The sequence below is a fragment of the Protopterus annectens genome, chromosome 5.part0, assembly GCF_019279795.1.
Source record: "Protopterus annectens isolate FY-2018-M chromosome 5.part0, PAN1.0, whole genome shotgun sequence".
NCBI classification, from domain to species: Eukaryota; Metazoa; Chordata; order Ceratodontiformes; family Protopteridae; genus Protopterus; species Protopterus annectens.
In genome coordinates this window covers 1,678,066,199-1,678,093,096 of record NC_056735.1, presented here as the reverse complement: position 1 = coordinate 1,678,093,096, position 26,898 = coordinate 1,678,066,199, and the positions used below count along the sequence as shown (strand labels likewise).

The window sequence follows — 26,898 nt, the reverse complement described above, 5'->3', positions numbered from 1 at the left end:
GAAGTGAAAATAAATTTAGAGTTTTGCATGCATCAGAATAAGATATGATAAGTTATGCAATGATGGTATTCTTTTTTTACAAATTTTCATTGAACAGATTCTAATGCTACTATTTGGTGTCTATTATATCAGCAAAAAGTACTGTTATGTTCTAAAACAGATTGGATGTACATCTTATATAAATTAACCTGTATTTCTTCATCTCATATAGACAAAGATCTAAACATATATCCCATGATTAAATAATTCATGTTTTCATAATAGTTACATGAGATAAAAAAGAGAAAAATTAGACAATAAGTGTGTATATATCCAGATCCTTATAGTCACCAATTTCAGAAAAAAAGTATATTACTTAAAAAAAAAACTTGGTCTTATTACAGGACTTATCAGGGCTGAATTTCAGTCCTACATTGTCTACCCAAGAAGAAAAAATCATCTTTTTAGTGATTTTTTTTTTCATTAAAATGCTTTTGGATGTCTTTACTGGACAGCATGACTGTGAATTTTATAGGTTTATTTGATAAAGTGGATCGGGTGAGCTTTTCATTTGTTTGTTGGTTTAACCTGCCCTGGATTTACAAGCCATGTCATGCCAGGGTCATAACAAAAAAGGAACCTCTGAAGAAATGGTGTCCTCATTAGAAATGGATTTTCCTTCATTTGTAAGGGATCTTACTTTAGCAGTCCAACAGTTAACTCAGATCATTGCTGTTAGTGCTACATCTTCACAATCATTTAAAGACTGTGGAACCATTGTCAGATCAGGTAAAACTGCCAGCATATGCAGTGGAGAACACAGCTATGCACAGTTTAACTGCTGTTGACAAATGGCTTGATGGTAGTTTTAGTTGGGAACGTAACCCTACCATCAACAAGAACAGCTCTGGTGAAGCAGATTGGGAACTTGTAGAAAAACATCTACAGTAAGAAATAATTACAGCTTGATAATTATTTTTTAAGAGAATATCAACAGAAAGTATGTACCCAAGGGAGAGGTCAAGCTCAGAAAAGGTGACCACCTTACCATGAACAGATACAGTTTCAGGTACTGAAAAACATGAACTATAGTCATCTGACAATAAATGATATCCACCATCATTTTAAGACTTTACTTTTATTTCAGCGTCCAGGACTGACCTTGCAGACACTATGATGGAGTTAAAACTATACACAAGAAAACTCATTTTGGTACTACAATACAACAACAGAAAAACTGATACTCCTGAAATGCGAGCTTTAACAGAAAAAGTTCTTATATCTCCCCATCCATCCTGCTGTAAACTTATTTGAAGCACTATATTGCTAATAAACTTAACTGTTACTTATGGGTCCAAAGCATACTGCTCCTACTGCCTCTGAAAGTGAATCAAAGAGGATAAAGAAAGTGAAGACGCTGACAAAGAAAGTTGAATTGTTATACAAGCTTCATAGTGGGATGTCTGTAAACACGGTTAGCCAACTTTACAGGATAAATTAATCAACTGTAAGATATATTAAGAAAAAAGAGAGAGAGATACGTGAAGCTGTTGCTGCTGCAAACAGCTCCTGGTACTAATACATTGCATCAACTGTGTGATCCCCATATGTCCCAAATGGAAAATGCAACTTCTGAATGGGTACAAGACTGCCACAATAAAGGCATTTCAGTGAACTCAAATACAATCATTAAGAAGGCTAAAGCTGTCTATGATGCTTTGAAGGAACAAGAAGTTAGCCAGGGTGCAAGCAGGGGTCATGAATTTAATGCAAGCCAGGGATGGTTTGACAGCTTCAGGTGTAGGTATGGCTTACACAATGTCACGATGGCTGGAGAAGCAGCATCTGCCAATGAACAGGCAGTAAGGAAATTCCCTGCAATTTGGAAAAAGTTGACTGAGGAGAATGGTTATCAACTCTAGCAGATTTTTAATGCCAATGAAGCCACTCTCTTTTGGAAAAGAATGCCAGAGAGAACTTTTATTACAAAAGAAGAAAAGAAGGCACTGGGATTCAAGGCAGCAAGGGACAGACTGACACTCTTGCTCTGTGTCAATGCCATGGGGTTTATGATAAAAATGTCTCTTATTTATCAGACGGCTAACCCCAGTGCATTGAGAGGGAAGGACAACTTTCAGCTGCCAACTTACTGGATGCACAGTAGGAAGGCCTGGACAACAAAAGCTCTCTTCCTTGAGAGGTTTCATTGGCGTTTTGTGCCCGAGGTGCAAAAATATCTAGCAAGTAAAAGCTTGCCTTTTAAGGTGTGGCTTGTGCTGAAAAATGCCCCTGGCCACCCAGAACCTCATGAATTCAACACAGAAGGGGTTGAAAGTGGTTTGCATGCCCCCTAACACCACATCACTTATTCAGAATCTTGACCAGGGCACCATAAGGGCATACAAGGCACACTACATGAGGTACTGCATGGAACAAATTGTGCAAAGAATGGAAGAAAACCTTGACGCAAGCAATGTTATAAATGTGTGGAAGGAATCTATCATTGCTGATGCCTTGGATGTCATCGATAGAGCCATTAAAGCCATAAAGCCCAAGACAATAAATTCATGAAGTAGAAATCTTTGGCCAGAATGTTTAAATGATTTCAAAAGCTTTACCTCTGAGCCAATAAAACAGATAATGAAAGAAATTGTGGAAGTGGCAAGGCAGGTAAGTGGGGAAGGTTTCCAAGATCTGGTGCTTGGGGAAATTAAAGAATTAATTTGCATGGGCATTGAGGAACTGCAACATCAAGATCTACTGGAAATAACTTACACAGGACGAGGTTGGGCATGATGTGGAAGTAGAAGCGGAAGAACCGGTGCCAGAGGACAAGTTTATGCTTGAAAATTTGGCTAGTCTTTTCAGAAATGCTATGGCTGTTATGGATACCATGTATGAGATTGATCCATTGATGATGCGCGCATTAAAAGTGAGGCAAGCAATGGAAGAGGCATTAATTCCATACAAAAACGTTTTTAAAAAAATGAAAAGGCAAAGGAGTCAGATGTCAATCACAATGTATTTTCACAAAGTAGAACCATCCACTTCTGCCACCCTGCCTCTGGAATTTGATATGAAAAGTTTACTAGACAGACTTTTTTAGTTATTTGTCAGACTATGTGCTGAGGTTACGGGGGCCTAATTATTATTTGCGATTCTTTGGACTTTGCAGGGGGGGGGTCACTGCACCTAACCCTCACAAAAGTGGATGTGCAACTGTAAGCAGAGGCTAGTCATTCAGGGCATTTGAGCCAGGATCTTGTAAAAATTACCATGGCCTCCCTTGACTACCTCATGGGCCTACTGTTAACTAACATCACTAGCAGCTCTTTCAAGTAAGATAACATAACGTAGGGGATTATGATTAGGTCTCCAACCTTAACCAACCTGTTATGTGTCTGAGATATGGATGTCAAGAAATTCACCTTAACAGCACAGCAAAGCAAAACTCAAGAGGTAACTCCTGACATCCATGTCGAGAATATATTAACAAGTAAGTCAGAATCGGAAAGACTTGATCATAATTCTTTCTGGTACATGGAATGTTTTCTGCCCCATTCTACTATTAGTTAAAGAAAAAAAGTGTAGGAACGCAAAGTGTCGTAAATGTTTTACAGCACTGAAAGATGTAAAGCACTTAGCTCTAAAAATGCTTTGGATGCCGTTCTGTGTTATCTGCTATTAATGCTCTAGCGAAAAACTAGAACATAACAGCACTGAAAGGTGAGTAACTATCATCAGCCCTCATTTTCCTACTGTGTGACCTTGAGCAAGTCAGTTAACCAGTCATGGCTCTTGGGTCACTCCTGAAAAGGGACTGTGTGTCCAGTGGACCTACCTGTTAACAAATGAGTACTACTAATACTGCATGACTTAACAATGCCAAGTGCCACATAAATCACTGGAATATGCACACTTCAGGAATTATAATCATCCTGCAAACATGGTTTCTAGCATTGGTGTTAGATACTGTCCCTCTGTAATGAACACAGTCCTTGTTTTAACAAATACTTCCATTACAAACTGTGAAAACTTCAACAGTATTGTATGGCTATACAGTTAAACATTTATTTATTTATTTATTTATTTATTTATTTATTTATTTATTTGTTATTTATTATTTATCTCTGCTTATTGGGAATGTTTGACTGGGATGTAAGTACACAGAATGTTACAAAATACATACACAAAGTAACATATTAGGAATGTTTCATTGTACAATGAGGAAAAACTGAATAGTTTTACAGTTACAAAGCAGAGAAGCTATTTCTACTTCAGGCTCTAACTTGTTTTAGGCGAGCAGCACTGACCATGGGAATTTTAAAATAGCTGCATACGTTCTTTCATTGAGTGTTTGGGTCAAACATAAGTAAAGTTACTGTCTGCAAACACTTTTACATGAACAGTAAAACAACTTAGATGTTGTAACTCTGAAAGACACTGAAATTTTACTGTGTAGGTCTTCAGAAAAACAACAAAAATCACACCTCACTTGGCTTTCAAACAAAGCAGTATATTACTCATCTTCACTATAAAATCCAGTCTCATACAGCTCATCCAGCAAAACAGGTTATTTGCAAACAAGCTTCTCCTCAGTTTCAGTGAGCAATCAATGAAATCTTCACAAAAGTTTAACCCAGGCCATGTCCATGTGAAGCCCTGAGTGGGATGATGAACTCTACAAATCTTGGGTCTTTATGTAAAGCCGCTGTGTTACCACACAATAAACATCTGACTGACAAACTGAATTTCTGATTTGCTGCTTTCAGGCTATCTCTTTTAAACCATCACAGAATTAGCTTCTCAGTTCTTACTGACTTGCTAATACTTTAAGCAGCCTTTCTACCTTAATGTGGAAATTTTTCAAGTACAAAACACACTTAAAGGTACACTCCAAATAATCATAAACAAGATACTGCAACCACCTACCCCCCCACCACCACCACTACCACCACAAAAACAACTTAAAAATTATGGGTTGTAGAACCTCAACAACCAACTGGCATTCCTATTAACCTGTCCAGGTATGTATGTCACTGTGTACTGGAAGGATTGCAAAGATGCTGCCCATTGGCACAACTTTGTATTGCCATCTGTCTGTTTATTTAAACTAGGCTGAAATGCCTACTGAATAGATAATATTTTAAGAGAAAAAAATGACTTTACCGCTAAACACTCTCTTTCTTTCTCTCTCTCTCTCTCGTTGTACAGCCGAATAACTTTTTTTCCATCATTGCTTAATTTTATGCTAATACAGCACACAGCTGCTCCTCTCCTTGACTATCCGAGGACAACACTGCTCTGAGACATGCTTCTATGTGCAGAGGCAATTCCTATGTAAAATTATGAGTCATTTATACTGGTTCAAAACATAATACTCATTTTAGCTCATTAAATGCTATGTCTGCCTTAGGAGACCACTGCATTTTGACAGGAGCATTTCCTTCTGTGACATCTATCAAAGGACAGGCAATAGTTGCAAAGTTAAATTCCTTTGGTACCCAGTTAATACAAAAAAGGTTTAACCTGCCTTTAAGTGAAGGGTATAGCACAATTCTTTTAAGGCCCGTTTTATTTTCTTAGATGTGATTCTGTCACCCTTTTTTTATATAATATATCCAAAAAAACTAGCGCCCACTATACCTAGTCTACTTTTCTTAGCATTCTTGGTAAAATCTGTCTGCCATATAACCTCTAAAACAGCCTACACTTTGGATAAGTGAGGCTTCCAGTCCTCCAGTTGGATGACCATGTCATCCTGATATGCAGCAACGTATCTTAAAGTGAGGTTTATACTTTATCCTTCAAAATCTGATAGGTGGCTGAAGTTCCATGTAGGCAAACAGACCTTCTGAGGTTAGATGGCTGCAATTTTTCTTTAGCACAGGCCAATACCCCTTCATCGAGCCCAGTATTCTCAAGTATCCAGCTTGTCTGGCCTTTCCTAGGATCTCTGCCAACTCATCAGTAATGGGCATGGGATGGCTTTCAAACTTTGGAATGTCGTTCAGTTTCCAAAAATCATAATGGAATCTAATAGTTTCATCAGGTTAAGGAACGAGTCCTACTGGGCTGCTACATTCACTTTGTGACTCCTCTGTTGCTCTTAGTTTCAGGAGCTTTTGGATTTCTCTTACTAACGCATTCTGTAAGGTCTCACTCAAGCCTTCATTCCAAGTGCTGTCTCTCTATTATATTTCAACAATTTTGTTTCCCCATGCATTTTTGAGAACACCCTTCTGTTTTTTTAATAAAAAATTGCCTAATTCTTGTTTTTGTTTTTTTTTAACAAGGATTCCTCAAGCTGTACTTCATGTAGAGATTATCTGGTCTCTCCTGTATTCATTTATTAATTCAGCTCTTCCAGTCTAACCATATATTTCCTACTTCTTTCCAGGCTTCAGTACAATAATTTGACAGAGACTCATATTTGCTCTATTTCTCTTTCCTGGTTAGCTAACCTTGTAGCTCATTTAATATATTCTTTCAGTCACCTTAATAACATTTGCCATTTAACCTGAAATGCATTTTCCAAGGGGGACACTAACAGAAATACTTGATATCCTGGGTTAAATTTTCTAAGTCAGGCATTTACTATAAACTCATTACCACATCTTCTGGGCTCTCTGCATGTGCTCCTTTACTATTAGAGTAACCACCTTTAATCTATACTGCAAACTAAGACCATGTTCTATCACACTTTTAAATTTATCAATGTCAACCAGTGCTCTGAGATATCTGGCATACAAAAGATGAAATGAGGAAAACCCAGTTGAAGTCTGTGGCACCTGTCTTAAAGTAAACAACTAGTAGGGTAACAAGTGACCCCAGTCCTTTCTATCTCTGTCAGTAACTTTCCTTAGCATGGACTGCTGGGTTTAGAGAACATCTCTACTTATCTATCATTGTGTAGATAAAAGACTGATATCTTAATAGCATTACATGAATAATACTCAGCAAGCAATCATGAGGACCATAAGACACCGAGGTATATACACATTTAAGGAGACACACTTAAAAGTTCATTCCTCCCTTTTCAAGCACTTAATAGGGCTCACTTCTCAAACTGAGCAGAGCTGTACATAACAACCATTTCACTATGGAAATGAGAAGATTGACTTTTTAGCTCGTTGCAAATTACATACTGAAAATGATGAGCTGAAAAAACTTAAAAACACAAAAAATCATTTTTTTGCAGTAAGGTAATCCCCCCTGCACCTATTCCTGTTGTGGGGGACAAGCCCCATATACTTACCAAAATATATAACTGCATGGTTGCACCACAGTGAAGAAAAGGAAAAAACAGGAAACACACCACTGGCTTACACAATATGCTGTGACAAAACTCACAGCGACATTAAATTCTCAAACATCATCCACTCAACCAACGATGCAGCGTAAATGCATAGGTAAGCCCGTGATTACTCTGATGTAAATTTGTGTCTAACCTTCCAATCATCGAGACTAACCTTAAAGGTACTCAAAAATAGTATTTTGCTTGACTTGTACTGTTAACTTACTCCATAGGCTGGGAAACTGCTTCTGTTTAAAGCACTGGCATAACTAATGCAATATCTCTGACCAAAAGGCAGTGCCTTGGTCAGTAAATAACTCTTTAGGGATACCCGCTCTGGAGAATAACAGAGACAGTTGTCTGGTATCAACTTTAGCATTAGCTTTGTCTAATGGTAATGCTTCTAGAAATTTTGTAGTACAGCCCATTATTACTAGTGCATACCGATTCCCATTTTTAGATTTTACGTATGTCTCCACAATGTCCGCAGCAGGAAGTTCAAATGGCACCTCTATAACGGGCATTAGAATCAATGGGCTCTTAAAATGAGATGCACTTTTCTAGCATTCTGCCACAAAACCCAATACCTCTTTCATTATGCCTGGTTATTAAAATCTGGCTAGTACTTGTGCTTAAGTTGTATCCATCCGCAGGTCACATCCTAACATGTCAGTATGTGACTAGCTTCATTACTTGTATTCTGTAAGGTTTTGGCAATATCAACTGATGTAGGATTAGCTCTCTGTTTTTATTTACTCCCTATATAAGAAGACATCTTTTAACTCAAAACAGAGGTAAGAAGTAATGGGGATATTCTGTTCACTATCTCCTTCTACAACCTTGGCTGTATTTCCTCTTGGACTGCTTAAAGTATTGTCGGCCCACTTTGCTTTTTTAAAGTTTATTTGGCTTACCTGTAAATCCACTAACATAGGTTTGCCTTTTTCTAGTATGTCTTGATGCCTTTTTCTGGTTTGTCTTGACTTAGAAGTTATAGTTTCCTCTCTGAGAAATTCTCTGCTATTGCAGCATATTCTACGTCTTCAGCTACAAAGCTTAGTTCTAGACAAAAATCACATTCTCCTTTAATCTGTCTGCCATCTGTACCATCCTCCTGAAAGTCTTCTTTTCTTCAGGTTATTATCTCTTTGTCTTACTGTGAGTGGACACCACCCTCTCATTTTCTTTTGCTCCACTAGGTTACTCTCTGTTTACAAAGGATATCTCTCCCTGTCCTTCTTACTTATTTGTGCTAACCCTAACACTACACATTAGATTACTAAAAGCCCTTTTCCTAACAGTTTCACTAGAAGGATGAGACCTGATCTCATTTTTGTAGCTGTTGTTTACTGATAAAGGATTTTTTTTTATTGGGAGAGAATTATTCGGTGTTTTGTGATTCAGTCATTAGTCATTCAGTGTTTTGTGGTTCTCTTTTTGTTGTACCATTTTTGATTATCTCTTTTGAGTTTTTACCCTTTATTGTTAGAACTGTATATATTATATATATATATATATATATATATATATATATATATATATATATATATATATATATATATATATCTACACACACACACACACACATATATATATATATATATATATATATATATATACACACACACACACACACACACACACACGCACACACACGCACACACACACACACACATATATATATATATATATATATATATATGCCACAAACACACACATGCATATACATGCATACATAAACATATATAAACACATACTTATGCTATTTCTTTGCTGTGTTATAGGCATTTGGTCTTAATTGTCACTATCAGATAAGACTGTGTTCAAAAAGATAAAACAATTTTTTATGTTTGTGTTTGTCAGAAAACCAGCTGCACTGCCTAAGTTAACATAGATTTTGTTGGCAAGTTCCACATTATCCAGATTCACTGCACTTTACAGTGATTTCACAACAGAGGATTACAGAAAATGTTTCACTGTCAGTGACTGCATTGCTACAGGAGATATGTTTGGCCAAATTCTTCAGCATGCAGGCTTGGGAACAGTGAATGGGTAACAAGCCACTTATTCAAGGTCAGTTTAGGGCTTACATTTTAATTTTGGAAAACAGCTACTCCCAGGATTTCAATTGAAAACAATGACGATATGGAATGGTGTATGGATGCAGGTTCAAACTCCTATGGGGACTGACTGCAATGTTAAGACTCGGGTTAGCCCTTATACTAAGACAAGCATATGAAGTAGAATTCCTCATTCCTCCATAATGTACCATGAAAAAGTGTTCCTATTAGTTGTTTTAATTTAATGCACTGTTAAAGAAATGCTGGTTTGGGCACATGAGATAAAAATATGTAGGCATTACATTCATTTTAGAGAATTACAGCATTTGTGACTTTCAGAAATGGTAGTCAAGGCAGGAGGTTCAGTACTGTAAACAGGCAGATTGTCAGTATATAAAATGCATGTGAGATCATGACTTCTGTGTAAACTGAAAGAATTATCGCGTACACACTAATTGCAGCTGATATTCATCAAATAGTATGAGTTACACTGAGTGGTGTTTTGTCCTTTTCCACAAAGTTGTGTAAACTGGAGCATGGGAATTCTACTTATGGGGATGTGGGTGCCCAGTCTCACTACAAGTAATGTAATGCAATACGAACTTTCTTAGTTTTTCAAAAAAGTTCTTTGAGTTAATTTTTTTTGTACTTTCTCCAGGATAAAAGCCCTAGTGATCAGGAAATCCAGCTGAGGTATCAGGTTTAGTTTTCTGTATCAGCTTTTATCTTCAATACTACAGCACGGAAATGAGTCTTGGTTTCCTAGAATGACAGTTTACGCAAGGTGACTGCAGACATGAAGAATACACACGTACTATGCCGAATAGTTTAAATAATAACACTAAGAAGTAATTCATACTAAATGGGGTTGTCAGCTAGGTGGAATGGCACTATGCTTAGCTTCTTTGAGGACTATTCACAACAGGCTGGGTAGGTGTATGAAGGCAAAAGTAAGTTCTTATAAATACAGTTAGAACTGCAATGATGCAGCAAAGTCACAGTAAGTGTTTTCTCAAGTGTTGTTACTGAGAGGCTGACAGTATTGCAGGAGGATAGTTGACAGACATGCAATTAGAGAATGACAGAGCTACTCATCTAATGGGAGTAAACCTGGAATCGTGAACACGTCGGAATGGTTTAAGGTATGGTGGCTGAATTTCACATTGGGTAGTTTGACATGATTACAAAAAAGCAATGGGGTATGCAAAAGATCACTAAAGCAATCAAATAATTCTGAAGCTGCTGTCTGTTTTGTGAGGTGCTATCTGGGGAAAAGCATGGTTTAGCTATTCAACATCCTAAGATTAATATTAGATTACCAGAGTTACAGAAGGACAATGATGCATATATCTGACACTGGGATATGGGCTGCAAATCTATAAATGGGGTTGCAGGATGGGGTAAAGTTTCAACAGTCATAGAACACCAGACAAGGAAGGTATAGCTCTGGGGTATTCAGATGAGGGAGACACTTCTACAGTTTAGACACATACAGGCTGCTATTGGCCACAGTTCAAATAAGCTTTTGTCCTACCCTGGCCTCCTTCCAGTGGAAGTGTCTGGTCTTCATTATAATGGTTCCTCTTCAGGTAGTGTTCCTCATTTTGATTTACTCTAAGGGTTTTCTTTGGAATGGGGGGCTCCCTATTTGAGTTAACTTTAAAGGGTATCATTTCAGCAGAAGCACCTCATCTGGTTCATTATAACTGTTTGTACTAAAACTGAGGTTCCCAGTTTTAGCTATATAACTGGTGGTCTGATTGTTTTTCAGAGATTTAAGGTACCCTTAGATAGATGCATGCTTTTCTTATCCACCAACACTAATCAGATAGCAAAGACTTGCACTTAGCAAGGTATGCAGCTCAGAAGAAATCATGATCACATAGGTTATTATGGGGGGGGCTAGGAAGGATGATAAGAAAAGCAGGATAGATCACAGATCAGGGTAGAATGCTGGGACAAGAAAAAAACATAGACATTGGGTAACATCTGAATAGCCTGGCAAACACCATGTATGCCATGGCATGCATGTTTTAAATAATTTGTTGTGTGCACTGAAATATGATAAAATTTAAACTAAAAAGCCACAGAATATGTACAATGATATTATTTTATGAAATTATACATTTTATTAAATTTTTTTTTTTTTCAAAATGTCTGATTGGTTATTTTTTTATGGTTATTTATTTTTCTTTTGTAGTACTGTAAAGGTATGATGCCCAGAAATTTGCAATGTGCACAGTAGGGTTTGTATGCTGGAAAGTAGCATAGAAATCAGTTTACAGTTCCAAAGATTCTAAGTACATCCCTTTTGGGACACACAGGAAGCATAATGGTGGGGGGGGGTGCTATTCAGCCATTTATCAATCTAAGATCAGGGAAAAAGGAAACCACTCATCCTTTTCCTCAGTGCAACACCAGGCAGGCAATCACTATAAACAATCTGCATATGTGCATCTTACACAAGTTCCACTATGTGGACCTTCTTAATCCTGCAAGTGGACCTTCTCACTGACAGGTTTAGTGCTAGGGTTACAGATTTAAGGTTAATGATTGCTTTTGGGTTAATGTTTTAAGTAGTATGTCAGGGTTAGGGTTAACATTGTAGGGTTAAGCCTGAGTTTTAGGGTTAGGCTTAAAGGTTTATGGGTTGAGCTTTAAGGCTATGGTTGTTTTAGGGTTAGAGTTATGATTATGGTTAGTGTTTCAGGGTTAGGTTTAGGGTTAGAGATTTAGTATATGGTTTTTAGTTTCAGAATTAAAATTTTAGTGTTAGCATTAAGGTGTTAGGTTTGGGTAAATTAGTTACTTAGATCAGATTTCATAGGGAGGTATAATACGGAAACACTCATCTTTTTACCTGTACTAGGTGGATATGACTGTACAGGCTACTTTCTCAAGGCAACTTATGCCATCTAGGTATATCTGTTCAAAGTCAGCATTGCCCCTCTTCCCTCCCTTAACAGCAGGGAGAAGTCAAAATAGGCATGAGAAGAGCTAGTCAGTCAAAAATGATTCACTGGAAAAGGAAGGAATAGCTTATTTTCCAATAAGCGTTTGAGTTTTTGGCTTTCCACATCAAGGATTACGGATTAAGGAAGTCAGGCTGTTGCAATAATGCTGTTATGAAAGGTATGACTTAAAAGGTAGAGATTCTGGGGATTAAAATGGCATAGAAGATTCTACATGACACAGTTTGCCTCCCTTCTTTTGAATCTACCACTTCTGTCCCCTAACCCCTTTCCTTGGATCAGAGGTTCCCTCATTTCATTTATTATAATGGTTCAGGTGGAGCAAGGGTCCCTCTGTTAAGTTCATTATACAGATTCACCTTGGAGCAAGGATTCTGCCAAGTTTTAGGTTACATAATTACTGGCAAGGATATCCTTAACAGGGTTAAGGCACCTTAAAGTAATGCCTCAGGGAAGGTTCCACAGTTAATAAACTAAGGATGTTGTTTTCCAAGTCCAATCCCCTGCATGCATCTCCTAATTATTTTTCTAGTAAATAATTCAGCTTGGTTCATAGGTTCATAGGTAAGTACTAGGCTATCTGCCCGAAGGCATTTATAAGCCTAGCCGCAATGTGTTAGCTTTTGCTGCTCCCTTAGATTAGTTCCCTGTACCTCTGTCCAGCAGAGCCATTGAAGTGATCCCTGGGGTAAACTTTCTGTTTCCCATCCACTCGTCAAGGTTTCTCTTGAAGAGGATTAGCAAGGAGCTCTGCCTAATGTAGATTGGAATCTTGTTCCAGAGCATGGGAAGTCTCTGGGACAGGAATCTATCCCTCCAGCACGTCCTATTGATTGCTGTGGTGAGGTTTAGATCCCTAGAGCGTGTGGTTCGAGGGGATATGGTTTTCTTTAGGTGGAACATGTCCATCAATTCTGGGTTGGACATGGCCTTGTATGACAGGCAGAGATCACTTCTGAGTAGGTGGTATGCAACCGAATACAGCTGGAGTTTCTTCAGTCGAGCTGCATAGGGCATCTGCTTGAGGCCAGTGATCCTCTTGGTAAGGTACTTCTGTGGTCTTTCCAGTTTTTGCAGGTGTCTTGTAAGGTACGTCCCAAATGGGGCATTGTACTCTATGACGGGTCTGATGAGTGATGTGTAGAGGGGCCCAATGACCTCTTTTGGTCTGGATGCAAACCCTTTTGTGATTAGGTGGGCCACATAGAAGGATTTTCTAACCACTTTGGCAACATGATTATCAAAGGAGTGGTTACTATCTACTTGGGTCCCCAGATCCCTTATTACATCTTCCGTATTTAGGGGGCTACCACCTATGTGATAGTTTGTGGGTACTTTGTTTTTTCCAAAGGGGATGACTATGCACTTGTTGGCATTTAGCTTGAGGCCATGGTTTTGACACCAGATATCTGTCTCAGTGAGACCCTTTTGGAGGATGTCTGTGTCAGCCGGAGAGTCAATTATAGCCCCTAGTTTGCAGTCGTCTGCGAACTTGGTCAGCCATAGTACTCCTGTGCTTGCCTGTACCTCTGAGAAGTATATGCCAAACAGGAGGGGTCCTAGGACTGAGCCCTGAGGAATGCCACTTGTAACCAGTTTAGAGTCAGACCTAGCTCCTGCAACTCTAACCATGTGGGTTCTGTCCATGAGCCAGTTGTCAACCCATCTCATGATGTAGGGGTTTATGTTCAGGCTGGTGCGCTTGTCTATAATACCTGAGTGGGGAATGGTGTTGAAGGCCTTTGTGAGGTCTAGGTAGGCTGTGTGGACCACCGTTCCCTCGTCTATAGCATTGGTAACTGTCTCAAAGAAGTACACCAGGTTTAGGAGGCATAATCTGCCCTTAACAAAGCCGAACTGTGTAGGGTCCAGTGTTTGGAAGTTTCCAATGTCTCTGTTAATGAGATCCATGATGATGCGCTCCACAGCTTTGCAGACCAAGCTAGTCAGGCTTATAGGGTGATAGTTCCCGGGGTCCGGTGTGGCTCCACCTTTGTGGAGTGGAATAACCATTGCTGTGTGCCACTCTGTGGGCACACAGCCTGTAGAGAGGCTGAGTTTAAACAGTGTGTTTAGGTGAGGGGTTAGTTCATCTTTGAGCTCATGTGGGATGCAGCCTGGGACACTGTCCAGTCCCATTGATGCTGTGTTTATGGCTTTGGAGAGGGCTGTTTTAACCTGAGTGTCTGTGATTTCAAAGGCACTACATTCTTCTGGTATACTTATGGGCCCTTTTGGGGGTGAGAGGGGGGTGAAGTTTGCACTGAACCTGTCTGCCAGGATGTTGGCTATATCGGTCGGTTCAGTGTATTTTTTGCCATTCTGCACTAACTCCGAGCAGATCTGAGAATTGCAACTTAGATTCTTGACATAGCTAAAGAATGCCTTGTGGTTATCTTTGGAGTCCATGGCAATTTTTCTTTCGAAGCTAGCCTGGGATGATTTTATGAGGGAACAGTTTATTGCTGATACTGATCAGGGATGTCTTCCCTTCTTGGGATTTTACTCTTTTCTGTACTAGTGTCTTCCTTCTATTATATAGCTTGTTTATGGTAGAGGTCCACCAGATTGGTTTCCTTTTCTTGGAGGAGTGAGTCTTGGTTTTGTTTGGGATAGCACAATCCATGCATTCTTGTAAATGCCCATAGAGTGCATTAGTAAAGGATTTTGCAGCTTGGACAGCATTATCCTTTAGCATGGGGGCTTTGAAACTTCCCACCTCGGTCTTAAGTAACGTGAAGTTTGCTTTTGAAAAGTTTTTCATGGTGGTTTCTTTGACCGGGGGTGGTGGCAGAATGTGGATATCCAGAGTGATTAATTTATGGTCAGATCTAACCAATGAGTGGTTGATGTCTGGTATGGAACACCGGTCGCCCATGTTGGTGATGACCAGGTCCAATATGTTGTCACCTCTGGTGGGGGTGTTGACCAGTTGATCCAGGGCATTTGAGTTTATAAATTGTAGGAAATGTTGGGCAAGGGAGTTTATACTTGAATAGTTCTCCCAGTTAATGTTTGGGTAATTGAAATCACCCAATATCAGGGTGTTTGGTAGGACCTTTATGTTTCCCAGTGTTTCCAGGAATGTGGAGTGGGGGTCCTGGGACTTGGTGGGTGATCTGTAGCAAGCTATAATTTGAATAGCAGTTTTGTCTGTTGTTAGTTGCACATGGATGATCTCTGAAGCATCGTGCTGTGCCACTAACCTGGAGGTGTTAGTATCCTTGATGAATATGGATATTCCTCCACCTTTTGTATTTCAATCTGGGTTTTGTGGCCGAAATGTATGGTATGGGTTGTAGCCTAGTAGTGCTGGGGTGCTCTCTGGAGCCTTAAACTAGGTTTCTGTTACTGCACATATATCGATTTTCTCCATACTGAGGAGTGCCTCGAGTGAATGCATTTTGAGGTTTAGACTTCTGGCACTGAGTAGCATTACCCTTATTTTTTTGTTAGTTGCGCTATTTACGGTGGTGGGTTTGTCTTTTGAGCCTTGCCTAAGAAAGGCACTATGGGGGTGAAAAGAGCCTTGGCCAGTATTCGAAAGCCTAAGGGTGACAGGTGCAAGCCATCTCTAGCGAAGCAGCGTGGCTTGTCGAGCATGTCATCCCAGGCTAACAGACACTGGATGCCCTTTGAATGACACCAGAAGCTTAGACAATTGTTGATACTGATATTATTTTCTCTATACCGTGGTATAATTCTTGATGAGGGCAGGATGCTACTCAGGGTCAGGGTCATACCGGCCTGGGCTACGTGATCAGAGAGCTCCTCCATGTCTCTTTTCATGTAGTCCAGGGAGGTATGGCTCAGGTCATTCACACCAACATGGACAATGACAGAGTCATATTTGTACTTGTTCCGGAGTGACCTGAGTGCTTGTGTTATGTGGCGGATCCTGGCACCCGACAGGCAGCTAACAGTAACCTTCTCCTTGTTCAGCCTAGTGAGTGGGACGTTGACTATAGAGTCATCTACTACTAGTGTGATGGGTATGTTATTTTGCCTTAAGGGCTGTGACTGCATGGCACACTGGTTTTGTGAAGTATGTGTTTCATGGTTTGTGTTGGGGGTGGAGGTTGCTTGGATGTCTGCTTTTGAGGTCTCTGTTGTTTTTGCAGATTATTATTTAGAGCCTCCGAGTATGTTTTCGTGTATTTATGTGAGTTTTTTGCCGGTGCTGGTTTCATAGCTCTATGTGAGACTGATTGTGTGATGCAAGTAATTCCCTTCTCCTCTTGACTGCCTGGTCCAGTCTTGCATTGAGAGAGCTTAGCCTCCAGTTTGGCTGTATAATTGCATCTCTCGCATGCATTAGTGTTTGGTGGAAGGAGGAGAGGGTTGTCTGTGTACATGAGGCAATTATAACATTGCCTCAAAATGCCCAGATTCACCAGTTGGACCAGAGACTACACCTGAAACTACCTGTTGGACATGCCTGGATAGGTACAGTGAACTGTTTTATTGATTGGCTTGTAAGGTCGAATAGAAAGCCTTATCCTTCTCTACAGTATGGGGGGGGGGTCTAGTGCTAAGGTTTATTAGTGCTTGCTATGAGTTTTAAGCAAGTGCTGGGATGAGAAGTGAATGGTTTTTTGTGCTTAAGTTGAAAGTTTGTCTAGTTCCAAGGGAAAAATTGAAGAGTAGACTTTGTGGAGCCCGGAATAGTTATACCCAAGCTAACCTGTGCTGGCCGGCGCACAAAACCACTCAAATCCGAGTTTTATAGCAGGGAAATGAAAGAGATAGAAATTAGCTCAAAATGGCCAATGAACTACTAATTTCTGGGCTGAAACCACTCTCCCAGGGACAGATAGGCTGCTCAAAGCTCCCTCTCTCACAGTGAACAGAGAAACATCCTTCTATCCAAGTAAGGTATGGGCAAACACAGAAACTTGTAACACAGCCCTGAATTCAGCACTTACCTAACAATTGGACTATACTAGATTAGAAAAGCGGGAAAACAAGTATATTTTTTTTTCAGAAAATAAAGCAGATACAATCAAAAAAATACTTTAAATGCATAGAAATGGCTATCACACTTAAGTATGTAGCCTACAACAGTTAAACAGGTAATTTAAACTCAAAAATGACTTTGTTAAAGTGCAGGCAGTAAAATAAAATAAGTACAATATGGAGCTGAAACAAGCTTTTTAAATCACAAAAACTCTAGAAAATCTGCGTTTTAGGCGGAATTAGCTAAAGGCAGCAAGAAAATGCAGAAAAAGTATACTTAACTACTCTAAAGTCTCTCTTTAGTCTCTCTGCTGCTGTAGAACTCTGCAGGGCACCAAGCAGGAGCTTGCTGAGCTGTATACTAGCCCAAAAACCTCGCAAATGTGGGTTTTATAGCAGGGAAATGAAAGAGATAGAAATTAGCCCAAAATGGCCAATAAACTACTAATTTCTGGGCTGAAACCACTCCGCCAGGGACAGATAGGCTGCTCAAAGCTCCCTCTCTCACAGTGAACAGAGAAACTTCCTTCTATCCAAGTAAAATATGGGCATACACAGAAACTTGTAACACAGCCCTGAATTCAGCACTAACCTGAAAACTAGACTATCCTAGCTTAGAAAGGCAGGAAAACAAGTATATATTTTTTTTGTTTTGTTGTTTTTTAGAAAATAAAGCAGATATAATAAAAAAAAACACTTTAAATGCACATAAATGGCTATCACACTTGAGTGTGTAGTCTACAACAGTTAAACAGGTAATTTAAACACAAAAACAACTTTGTTAAAGTGCAGGCAGTAAAATAAGAACAATATGTTGCTGAAACAAGCTTTTTAAATCACAGAAACTCTAGAAAATCGGCATTGTAGGTGGAATTAGCTAAAGGCAGCAAGGAAATGCAGAAAAATTATAATCTCTCTTTTGTCTCTCTGCTGCTGTAGAACTCTGCAGGGCACCAGGCAGGAGATTGCTGAGCTGTATACTAGCCCAAAAACCTTGCAAATGGTTGCAGGTAAATGAACACATATCTGTGGCCATTTATAGTCACAACTGTATATCTCCTCATTTTAAACAAGTACATGTTGTTCTTATCTGGCAGCAACAAAGTCCCAGCCTTCATGCTGAAGAAGCAGCAGTTAGTAGTGGGAGACTTGGAGGAGTGGCATTTGGATTTCTTTAATAATGTTCATATACTAGAGTATAAGATGGAAGGCAGAGCTGCTGAGGACGCTGAAATCAAGGTCTAGAGATGGTAGAAGGCTGCACATTGAGGAAAAGTTGAAGAAATGAAGACATCATATCTGAAGCTAAACTAATCTTAGTTGAAGAGAAGATCAAGGAGAACAGGCTAAGGAGGTTTGGTTAGGAGTGCAAAAAAGCAGGAAGATTTGTTTAAGCAGATTTGGGAGGCAACTGAGCATAACTAACGAAGAAGGCGGGAGACTGACACTAGATTATAAGAGGTGGTGACAGTTGACATACGACCCTGACCCATAGCTCTCAACCTTCCATCTCCAAAGTGAGGAACACTAGCCCTCATAATGTGGAACAAATGGGGAAAATGTGGAACACATACTAATGGCTTCTTAACAACTTCAACTAGGAAGGTCATAGGATGGTTAAAATATGCTGGTTTTACTTATAAAGAAGATCTTTTAATGAATTAATATGATTAATTTCTATTTACCATGGATTTCACTTAAAAAAATTCTTAACACTGAATGTGTGACAGACTCTTTCAATGTGGAACTTTGAGAAACTTTGAGGAACGTGAACTTTTTAAGAACCCAAATGAGGTACGTTCCTCGTAATGAGGTATGCCCTGATCTCCAGTAAAATGGATAAAGGGGAAATGATGACGTAGAAAAAGTTAGAACGCCTTCTGCAAATCGAAAGTGTTAAGTTTCTACTGCAGCTATATTATCTTTAGTATTATTATCACACAGCCCACTATCACTTTTACACAAAGAAATGAATGAAAACTCCGTTGTTGAAAGACCGTTTAGGTTAAGAGGGAAGCATTTAAAGCATGCAATTGCAAATACAGCTTCTCAACCATGCTGGTTTGATTTCAGTTAAACCTGTACAATCTGCCAAACATGGAACTTAAGGGGTGCTGTGTGAATTAAAGGAGTGCAAAACTGCCAGCTTCTGAAGTGTATGCAGTTTAAATTCCAAAGAAGAAAATATGAAAAGAAAATATTTCAGTACTGGAGAGTGTTTCATACATGGAAGAATGTGCGCGTTCAGCTCCGACCAGTTATCTCTTGCACTGACAAGTCACAACTGCAAGTCTTCTTTTTCTACACCCCCTCTCGGCTCAAAATAAAAGTGTCTGACGTGCTTTTTTAGATGCTTATAGTAGCTGGAAGTTTCTTCTGGATAACACTGCAGTGTACTCCTTAGCCTGCATGCTTGCTGACTGACATGCGGGCTTGGAATCCAAGATCAGCTGCGAGACCAAGATATAAATACACTCTGGTTGAGGAGCGCCCCTCCCCTCTGTCCTGCTTACGGTTTCTCTTCAGTACTTATACACTAATGATAAAGAGTATATTTATACACTTAATTATATTTTTCTAAGCATTATTTATTGTTTTCATGAAAAATAGTACAGTGATAGGCTACCTGTCATTCATTACTGCTCAAAGCAGAACCACAAAACATTTTCCAAGTTTTATGTCCACATTAACTAACTGTTCATGCATATTATGCTTTAAACTGTTATAAATTATACGTTCTTCTTTTATGGTTCATGCAAATAAAGCAAGCGAAAAAAAAAAATAATATCTGCCCGGATCTAAATCAAAAGATCACAGTTTTTAAGTGGATTGAGCTGTCAGGTTGCCAGTTCTGCAACTACAGAAACTAGCACAATGAAGAACAATAATGCAATACAAAAACACTCACCGCGGTTGAGCCTGAAGAAGTGGCAACAAAGACTCTGATAACCATCTTAAATGCAGGAAATGAAAACAAACTTCACAGTTTTACACAGGCTTGAAGCCAAAGTACAAGAACCCTCCGGCCACCACCGCGGTTTAACGAGCACCTCCGTCTGGGTGAAGCAAAGCAGTGTGCCACAGGGCAGCGTACTCTCCACCACCTAATGGGTCCGCAGACTTAGCCCACAGGCGAGTCTTGATTGGTCATTACTTACGTCTGTTTCCAGCTATTGCTCCCCGGACAAGCAGGACACCTGCCCCATCAGCAGGTTAGATAGCGTAGAGGCCATCTCCGTAAATGGTTAGGCGGAGTGCTGCACCAATCGTAATGCAACTTAAAAGTTAAACGGTCAGACGGACAGAAACTAAGTATTACCAACGACGAAGTAACGCTGGGATGAAACAGTGCTTTAATACAAAAGAACATTATTGATGTGCAAAGAAACGTTTGACTCTTTTTAAACCAAAATAGTGTTAATCTATAGTATGTCTTCATTTATAAATTATAAACAAGCATGGAGGAAATACATACCTTTCAACCTCGTAGTGCAAGAAATCTGGACAAAGCCCAACAAAATGGGGGGACAAAAGCCCAAATAGGGACATATTTATAAACTTAGAAAGTCGCTAAAGTGACAGGGTTTAACATAAATTTTCTAAAGGATTAGAAGTCCGAAACTCAAACGTATGTCATTATTTAGTAACTTCAATCCTCAGATTATCCCATTGATTTGCCAGAAAACCACAAATTTTATGAGGAACAAACAAAGAATATGTGCCAAAACTCTGGATTTTCTGCGAAAATCTGGACAGTTCACATGTATTAAATATAAAACATACCTTTGCTGTACGTACAGTGGTTGCAATACATTTCATGCTTATTGCTCCAGTTCTCTTATACGTATAACCCAGTTGTACTGCCCTGCTAGGTCACAGTAGCCGACTTTTTCGGTCAAGTCTGCGTTGTTTCACTTCACATGTACCAAATGAGACTGGCAGGGCACAGCTGATGGAGTTAAAGCAAATTTGAAATACAAATGAAACCTAAGCTAACTGGTGCATCTTGGTGTTTATCAGACACTTCCTCTATTTTTTTTTTTTTTTTTATAACGTTTAATAGATAAGCACTCCAATACCCGTGGTGCAGCGGAGTAGTCCAGTCTTTGCACTGTTACCATGGAAATACAGAACGCTTAATTGAGAATTCGACAGAACTTCAAAAGAGACGAGCAGAATCCAACGTTTCCTACTCCGGGGTACGGGATGTTTTGAAAAGAACTATGAACATTTTTCTCTATCGTAAATCATTTTAAGCCTGATAAGTATTAGTTAAAAGCTGCAAGCTACTTGTAAGGCAACGGAATTCTGCTAACTTCCACGAAACCCGGTAATTTTTGTGTAATAACGGTCATTCGTGTACTTCTGGTTATTCCAGGACAGTTTAAAGAAGCTGTAACCAGCTAGATAATATAACACTGTTTTACTATGTCAGCTTTTCCTTGTTCCCCACCCCAACACTTGTCTTTACAATTGTTGAATAGTTAAGAGTGCTGATAGTCTTTAGAACTACAGCATAGACATCATATGTTAACAATATCTTCCTCAACTGAAACGTACAGAGTCTGTCCCGTTATTTGCCCTCATTAGATTAATATGATAATTATGTTAATGACTGTATATGCTTTTCTGTTGCTGTCAAATAACACAATGATAAGTACTGTATTAAAATAGTGTCTTGAGATAATGGAGAACACTGGTCGGAGCGTAACTCGCGTCTATGAACACAACCGCGTGCTACGCTCGTTCTCCATTATCCTATAATTTCTACATCTGTTGTTACAGTAAGTTATACTTTCACAACTGTACTTTTCAACCTTTTTGACTATCTCCATCATAAACGCATGATTTCTGTGGCAAAACTCCAAGGATTAATATTACTACAGAGTATTAATTATTATAATTTGGGCGGCCACGGTGGTGCAGTGGTTAGCATTGTCTCCTCACAGCAAGAGGTTCTCTGGTTCAACCCTCAGCTGGGGTGCCTTCTGTGCAGAGTCTACATGTCCTCCCTGTGGTCATGTGGGTTTCCTCCAGGTGCTCCAGCTTCCTTCCAAAGACATGCTGCAGGTGGATTGGACACTCTAAATTGGCCATAGGTGTGAGTGTGTGTGCCTTTTGTGGAAGGTTGGGCACCAAGCTGGCAACTCGACACTGTAAAACTCCACTGCCAATCATGAGCGGACAGGTGATCCTCTGTGGCGACCCCTAACCAGGAAAAGCCAAAATAAGAAGATTAATTATTATAATTTGTGATATTAAAAGGCACGTGGCAACAGAAATAGTACTTCAGGGCTTTGTATTAGCATAACTCCCAACCTTCCATCTCTAAAAGGAGAAGCACTGGCCCTCATAATGTGGAACAAATGGGAAAAAGGTGGTTAAAAATATGCTGGTTTTACTTGACTCTTAATGAATGTATACCAGTTAAAAATTCCCTAACACTGAATATGTGACAGACCTTTTCAGTGTGGAACTTTGGGGAACATTAACATTTTAAGACGCCAAGTGAGGTATGTTCCTTGTAATTAGGTACAGTTGAGAGGCATAGTATATTACCTTGCAGGCTGTTCTACACAAATGTGAGCGTGGGTTTAGTGATTGATAGGTGAAAGGGGCTGTTGCATGACCAGATATGGCCTGAATATTAAATATCAATTCCTACTTTACCCTTTTCCTTAATGCAGTGTGATCTCGGAGTTGGTATATATAATATTGGGGGTGCAGGGGGGATTGCCCTCCCCCTGCAACAATGAAGGAAGAAAATATTAGCAGTTATAGTTTTATTATTTTTTTCCCTTCATTTTTGCAAGGGGACAAGTCCCCACACCCCCATGTAGGGAGCTGCACCCCCACACCCCTGCTAATTATATACCAACTGCAAGATCACACTACATTGAGAAAAAGGGTAAACTATGAACAGACAATGAACATTCATGCCAATATCGGTATGACTTTTACTTAAGTTTACTAAGACATCAGCGACTGTTGGATGGTGGGCATGGACTAGGTGGGACTTCCTACTGCGTATCCTGCGAGGTACTACACAATTACAAAACCCATTTCAGCTGTTTACTGAGTAATGCAAATAAAGTTGTTACTGGTATGGAGCTTTTGCCCCTCATTAGTTTGGCTGTGTGTACTGGAGAAGGAGATAGTACAGTTGTGTAAAATCTTACCATAACGGTAGATGTTCTTGCCTTCACTGCTGCAGTATTCATCACTTATTGGATTACCTGCTGTGGAAGCCCATCGTCTGGCCAGTCTACCAAAGCCTACCATTGCTTTAAGCTATGTTGGACACCACTCAAACGCTCTTCCCGTAGTATAGGGCATAAAGGTGACATTCAGCCGTACCATCCTCAGAACTGATTGCCCCAGTAGGAACACCAGTCCAAGGAAAACCAAAGAGAACCTGCACATACAGGAAGGAAAAAGACAAGGGGATGGAGGGAAGAAGTGAATACTGCAGCGGTGAAGGTAAGGACATCTACAGTTATGGTAAGATTTTACACAACTGTACTATGTCCTTACATTCATCTCTGAGTATTCATCACTTGTAGGAGAGTGCCAAAGCTCAAGAAGAAACTTGTGAGGAGAAAGCAGCAGTAGTGCCTTTTAAGAACCCACAAAGAATGGCATTAGGAAAACTAGCTCTAGCTCTGGAGATACCATCCAACTTGTAGTGTTTGGTAACAGTATGCACAAGTCCAGATAGTTGCTTCAAGAATAGAATTAGTGTCTAAGCCCTTGAAGAAAGCACCAGAAGAAGCCACAGCTGTAGTAGAATGAGCCCTTACAGAAGAAGGAAGGCTCTTGCCATGAAAAGTGTAACAAAAAGAAATGGCCTTTGAAATCAAAGTAGAGATAGTTTGCTTGGAAACAGTGAATCCTAAAGGCCTAAGATGAAAGGAAACAAATGATTGATCATATTTTCTGATAGCTTTATTCTCATACAAATAAAATCTGAGCTGTCTATACACATCCAAAGTATTAGCACCCTCTCGCTGTCAGATTGCAGAGAGGAGAAAAAAGTAGGCAAATTAATACACTGATTCTGATTAAGTGACAACTCATTAACCCCCTTAGGCATAAAAGAAGGATTAGTAGGCAAGGACACCCTGTCTTCATGGAATATCAAAAAAGATGGACAAACCATAAGGGCTTGCAACTCAGACACTCATCAACAGAAGTAAGAGCTAGCAAAAGAACTGTCTTCCAAGAACAATGTTACAATGAAGCTGAAACAGCAGGCTCAAAAGGAGCCTGAGTCAGTTTCTCCATAACAAAATTAAGATCCCAAGGAGGAGGAACAGGCTTCCTGAGGGTCTAATATTAAGGACACCTTTAAGATATTGTTTAGCCTCAAATCTAGAATCAAAAAGAGGAGCTAAAGGCAGACAAGCAGAAAGAGCTGATAAGTGGGCCTTAATAGAAGAATAGGCCAAACCAGCATTGAGCAACTCACACAAATAAGAGAGAACCAAAGGACCATCCAAAGTAAGTGGATCCAGGTTACAAGAGAGATACCAAATAGAAAGCCTCTTCCATTTAGATAAGTAGGATTTCCTAGTAGTAGGTTTCTTGGCCTCCTACAGGACCTGCAACAGGTCATCAGAAAAAAGGTGTCTACGAGGAATCTAAACTCTATCACCCACAGTGTCAGTTGAAGCGTGGATGGGTGGGGATGGATGAGAGATCCCTTGTCTTGTGTGAGTAGCTCCATCCTGTGAGGTAACGTGTGATGATTGCCCTTAGCTAGATGCAGAAGTAGAAGGAACCAGTGCTGATGCAGCCAAAAGGGAGCCACCAACAAGATTTTGGGAGGATCCTGTTGAATCTTGAACAGGACTTTCGGAATGAGAGGAAGGGGAGGGAATGCATAAAGAAATATCCCCTTCCAAGAAAATGAGAGGGCATCCACCTTCCACACCTGAGGACCTGGGACTCTGGCACAAAACAGAGGAAGCTGATTGTTCAGAGAGGAGGCAAAGAGATCTACTTGAGGAGTACCCCACTGGTGAACAATATCCAGAAACACATCCCTGTGAAGCATCCATTCATGGGATTGAGTGAAGGATCTGCTCACAGTGTCTGCCACAATGTTCTGATCTGAAGGAATGTAAACTGCCTGAAGAGCCACTTGATACGTGACAGCCAGATCCCATACCAGAAGTGCCAGCTGGCAAAGAAGGTAAGATCGTGTTCCTCCCTGTTTGTTGATATATCACATAACTGTGGTATTGACTTTGAATACATTGAGTGGCCCCAGAGAGAAAAGAGTATGACAGGCCTGAAGAGCCAACATAAGATCTCTCACCTCTTTGACGTTAATGTGCTCCTTCTGCTGATGAGGCAACCACATTCCTTGTACCTTCAGGGAGCCAAAAGTTGCTCCCATCCCACATCTGAAGCATCTGTGAACAGATCCTGAGAGGAAGGAGAGGAATGAAAAGGAAGCCCTGGATTCAGAGACAACTGCTGAATCCACCAGAGAAGTTCCTTCTTGAGAAAAGGAAGAAGAGGAACGGTAAAGTCTAGTGGATGTGCATGTTGAAGCCACACCGACTACATAAACCACTGGAACTTCTTCATGTGGAGTTTGGCCGGATGGAGCATAGGAATGGTGGAAGCCATGAAACCCAGAGCTCTCAGAAACTCCCTGGCTGTAATGGAGAACTGGGGAAGAAGAGTTTGAAAGTAAGAAATAAGAGATAAGGCCTTTGGAGGAGGTAGGGATACCAGCACTGGCATCATCTGAATCCTGCAACCTAGAAAAATATGATTCTGAGAAGGAGTCAGAGAACACTTTTTGAAGTTTTATTGTGAACCGTAGACTGTGAAGAAGAGAAATGACAAAATGAAGATTTTGCAAAAGGACCTCCAGAGAGGATGCCTGAATCAGCAGGACATCCAAGTAAGGAAATATTTGGATCCCTTGAAGCCTGCAAAAAGCAATCACAGGAGTGAGGCATTTGGTGAACACCCTTGGGGCAGTAGAAAGGGCAAACACAGAACTGAAAATGTAAGTAAGCAACAGAGAAATGCAAAAACTTCCTGAAAAGAGGATGGATCAGAATATAGAGAAGGCATCCTTGAGATCCAGAGACACCAGAAAGGCCTGAGGGAGCAAAAGAGGAAACAGAGTCCGAAGGGACAATACCTGAAAAGAAGACACCTTCAGAAACGTGTTTAGATAAGAGAGGCCTAGAATCGGTCTCTGAGATCTTTACTGGGCACTAGGAACATTGTTGAATAAAACCCCTATCCCCATTAGGACACAGGCACCTCTTGAATAGTACCCTGAGACAAGAGATCTCAAAGAACCTCTGGGAAAAAAAGGAAGTTGTTCCCAAGGAGGCTGAGGAATGCCCATAAAAGGAGGACAGGATATACACACTATGAAGTACCCCTGATGAATAACTGACAGAACCCAAGAATCCTGGGTGATTTGAAGCCAAAGAGGAATGTGGCTGGGAACAAGCGGATAGTCAGACAGCACCTGGTTTGTCAGGAAAGGAAGGCTTTTGAACGCCTGCAGTCTGAGTGGCCTTAGCAGGAGGAACCAGTTTATCACCCTTTTCACCTTTAACAGGAGGATTAGATCACCTATGAACAAAGGCTGGCTTAGAAG

At 40.0% G+C, this 26,898-nt stretch overlaps 1 protein-coding gene across 4 annotated transcripts in view; it reads right to left on the bottom strand.

Annotated features, from left to right (window-relative positions):
* LOC122801831 (SH3 domain-binding glutamic acid-rich-like protein) overlaps window positions 1–21,287 on the bottom strand; it is a 600,908-nt gene extending 579,621 nt beyond the window's left edge. For 2 of the 4 annotated variants that reach the window (XM_044071472.1, XM_044071474.1), the window contains exon 1: window positions 20,173–20,362. In XM_044071472.1, the coding sequence (XP_043927407.1) occupies window positions 20,173–20,217 (45 nt within the window). In that variant the 5' untranslated portion in view covers window positions 20,218–20,362. Of the gene's footprint in view, window positions 1–20,172; window positions 20,369–21,047 lie in introns of those variants that run through there. The other 2 variants (XM_044071471.1, XM_044071470.1) reach the window with 2 other exon arrangements.
* Window positions 21,288–26,898: the final 5,611 nt, after the last annotated feature.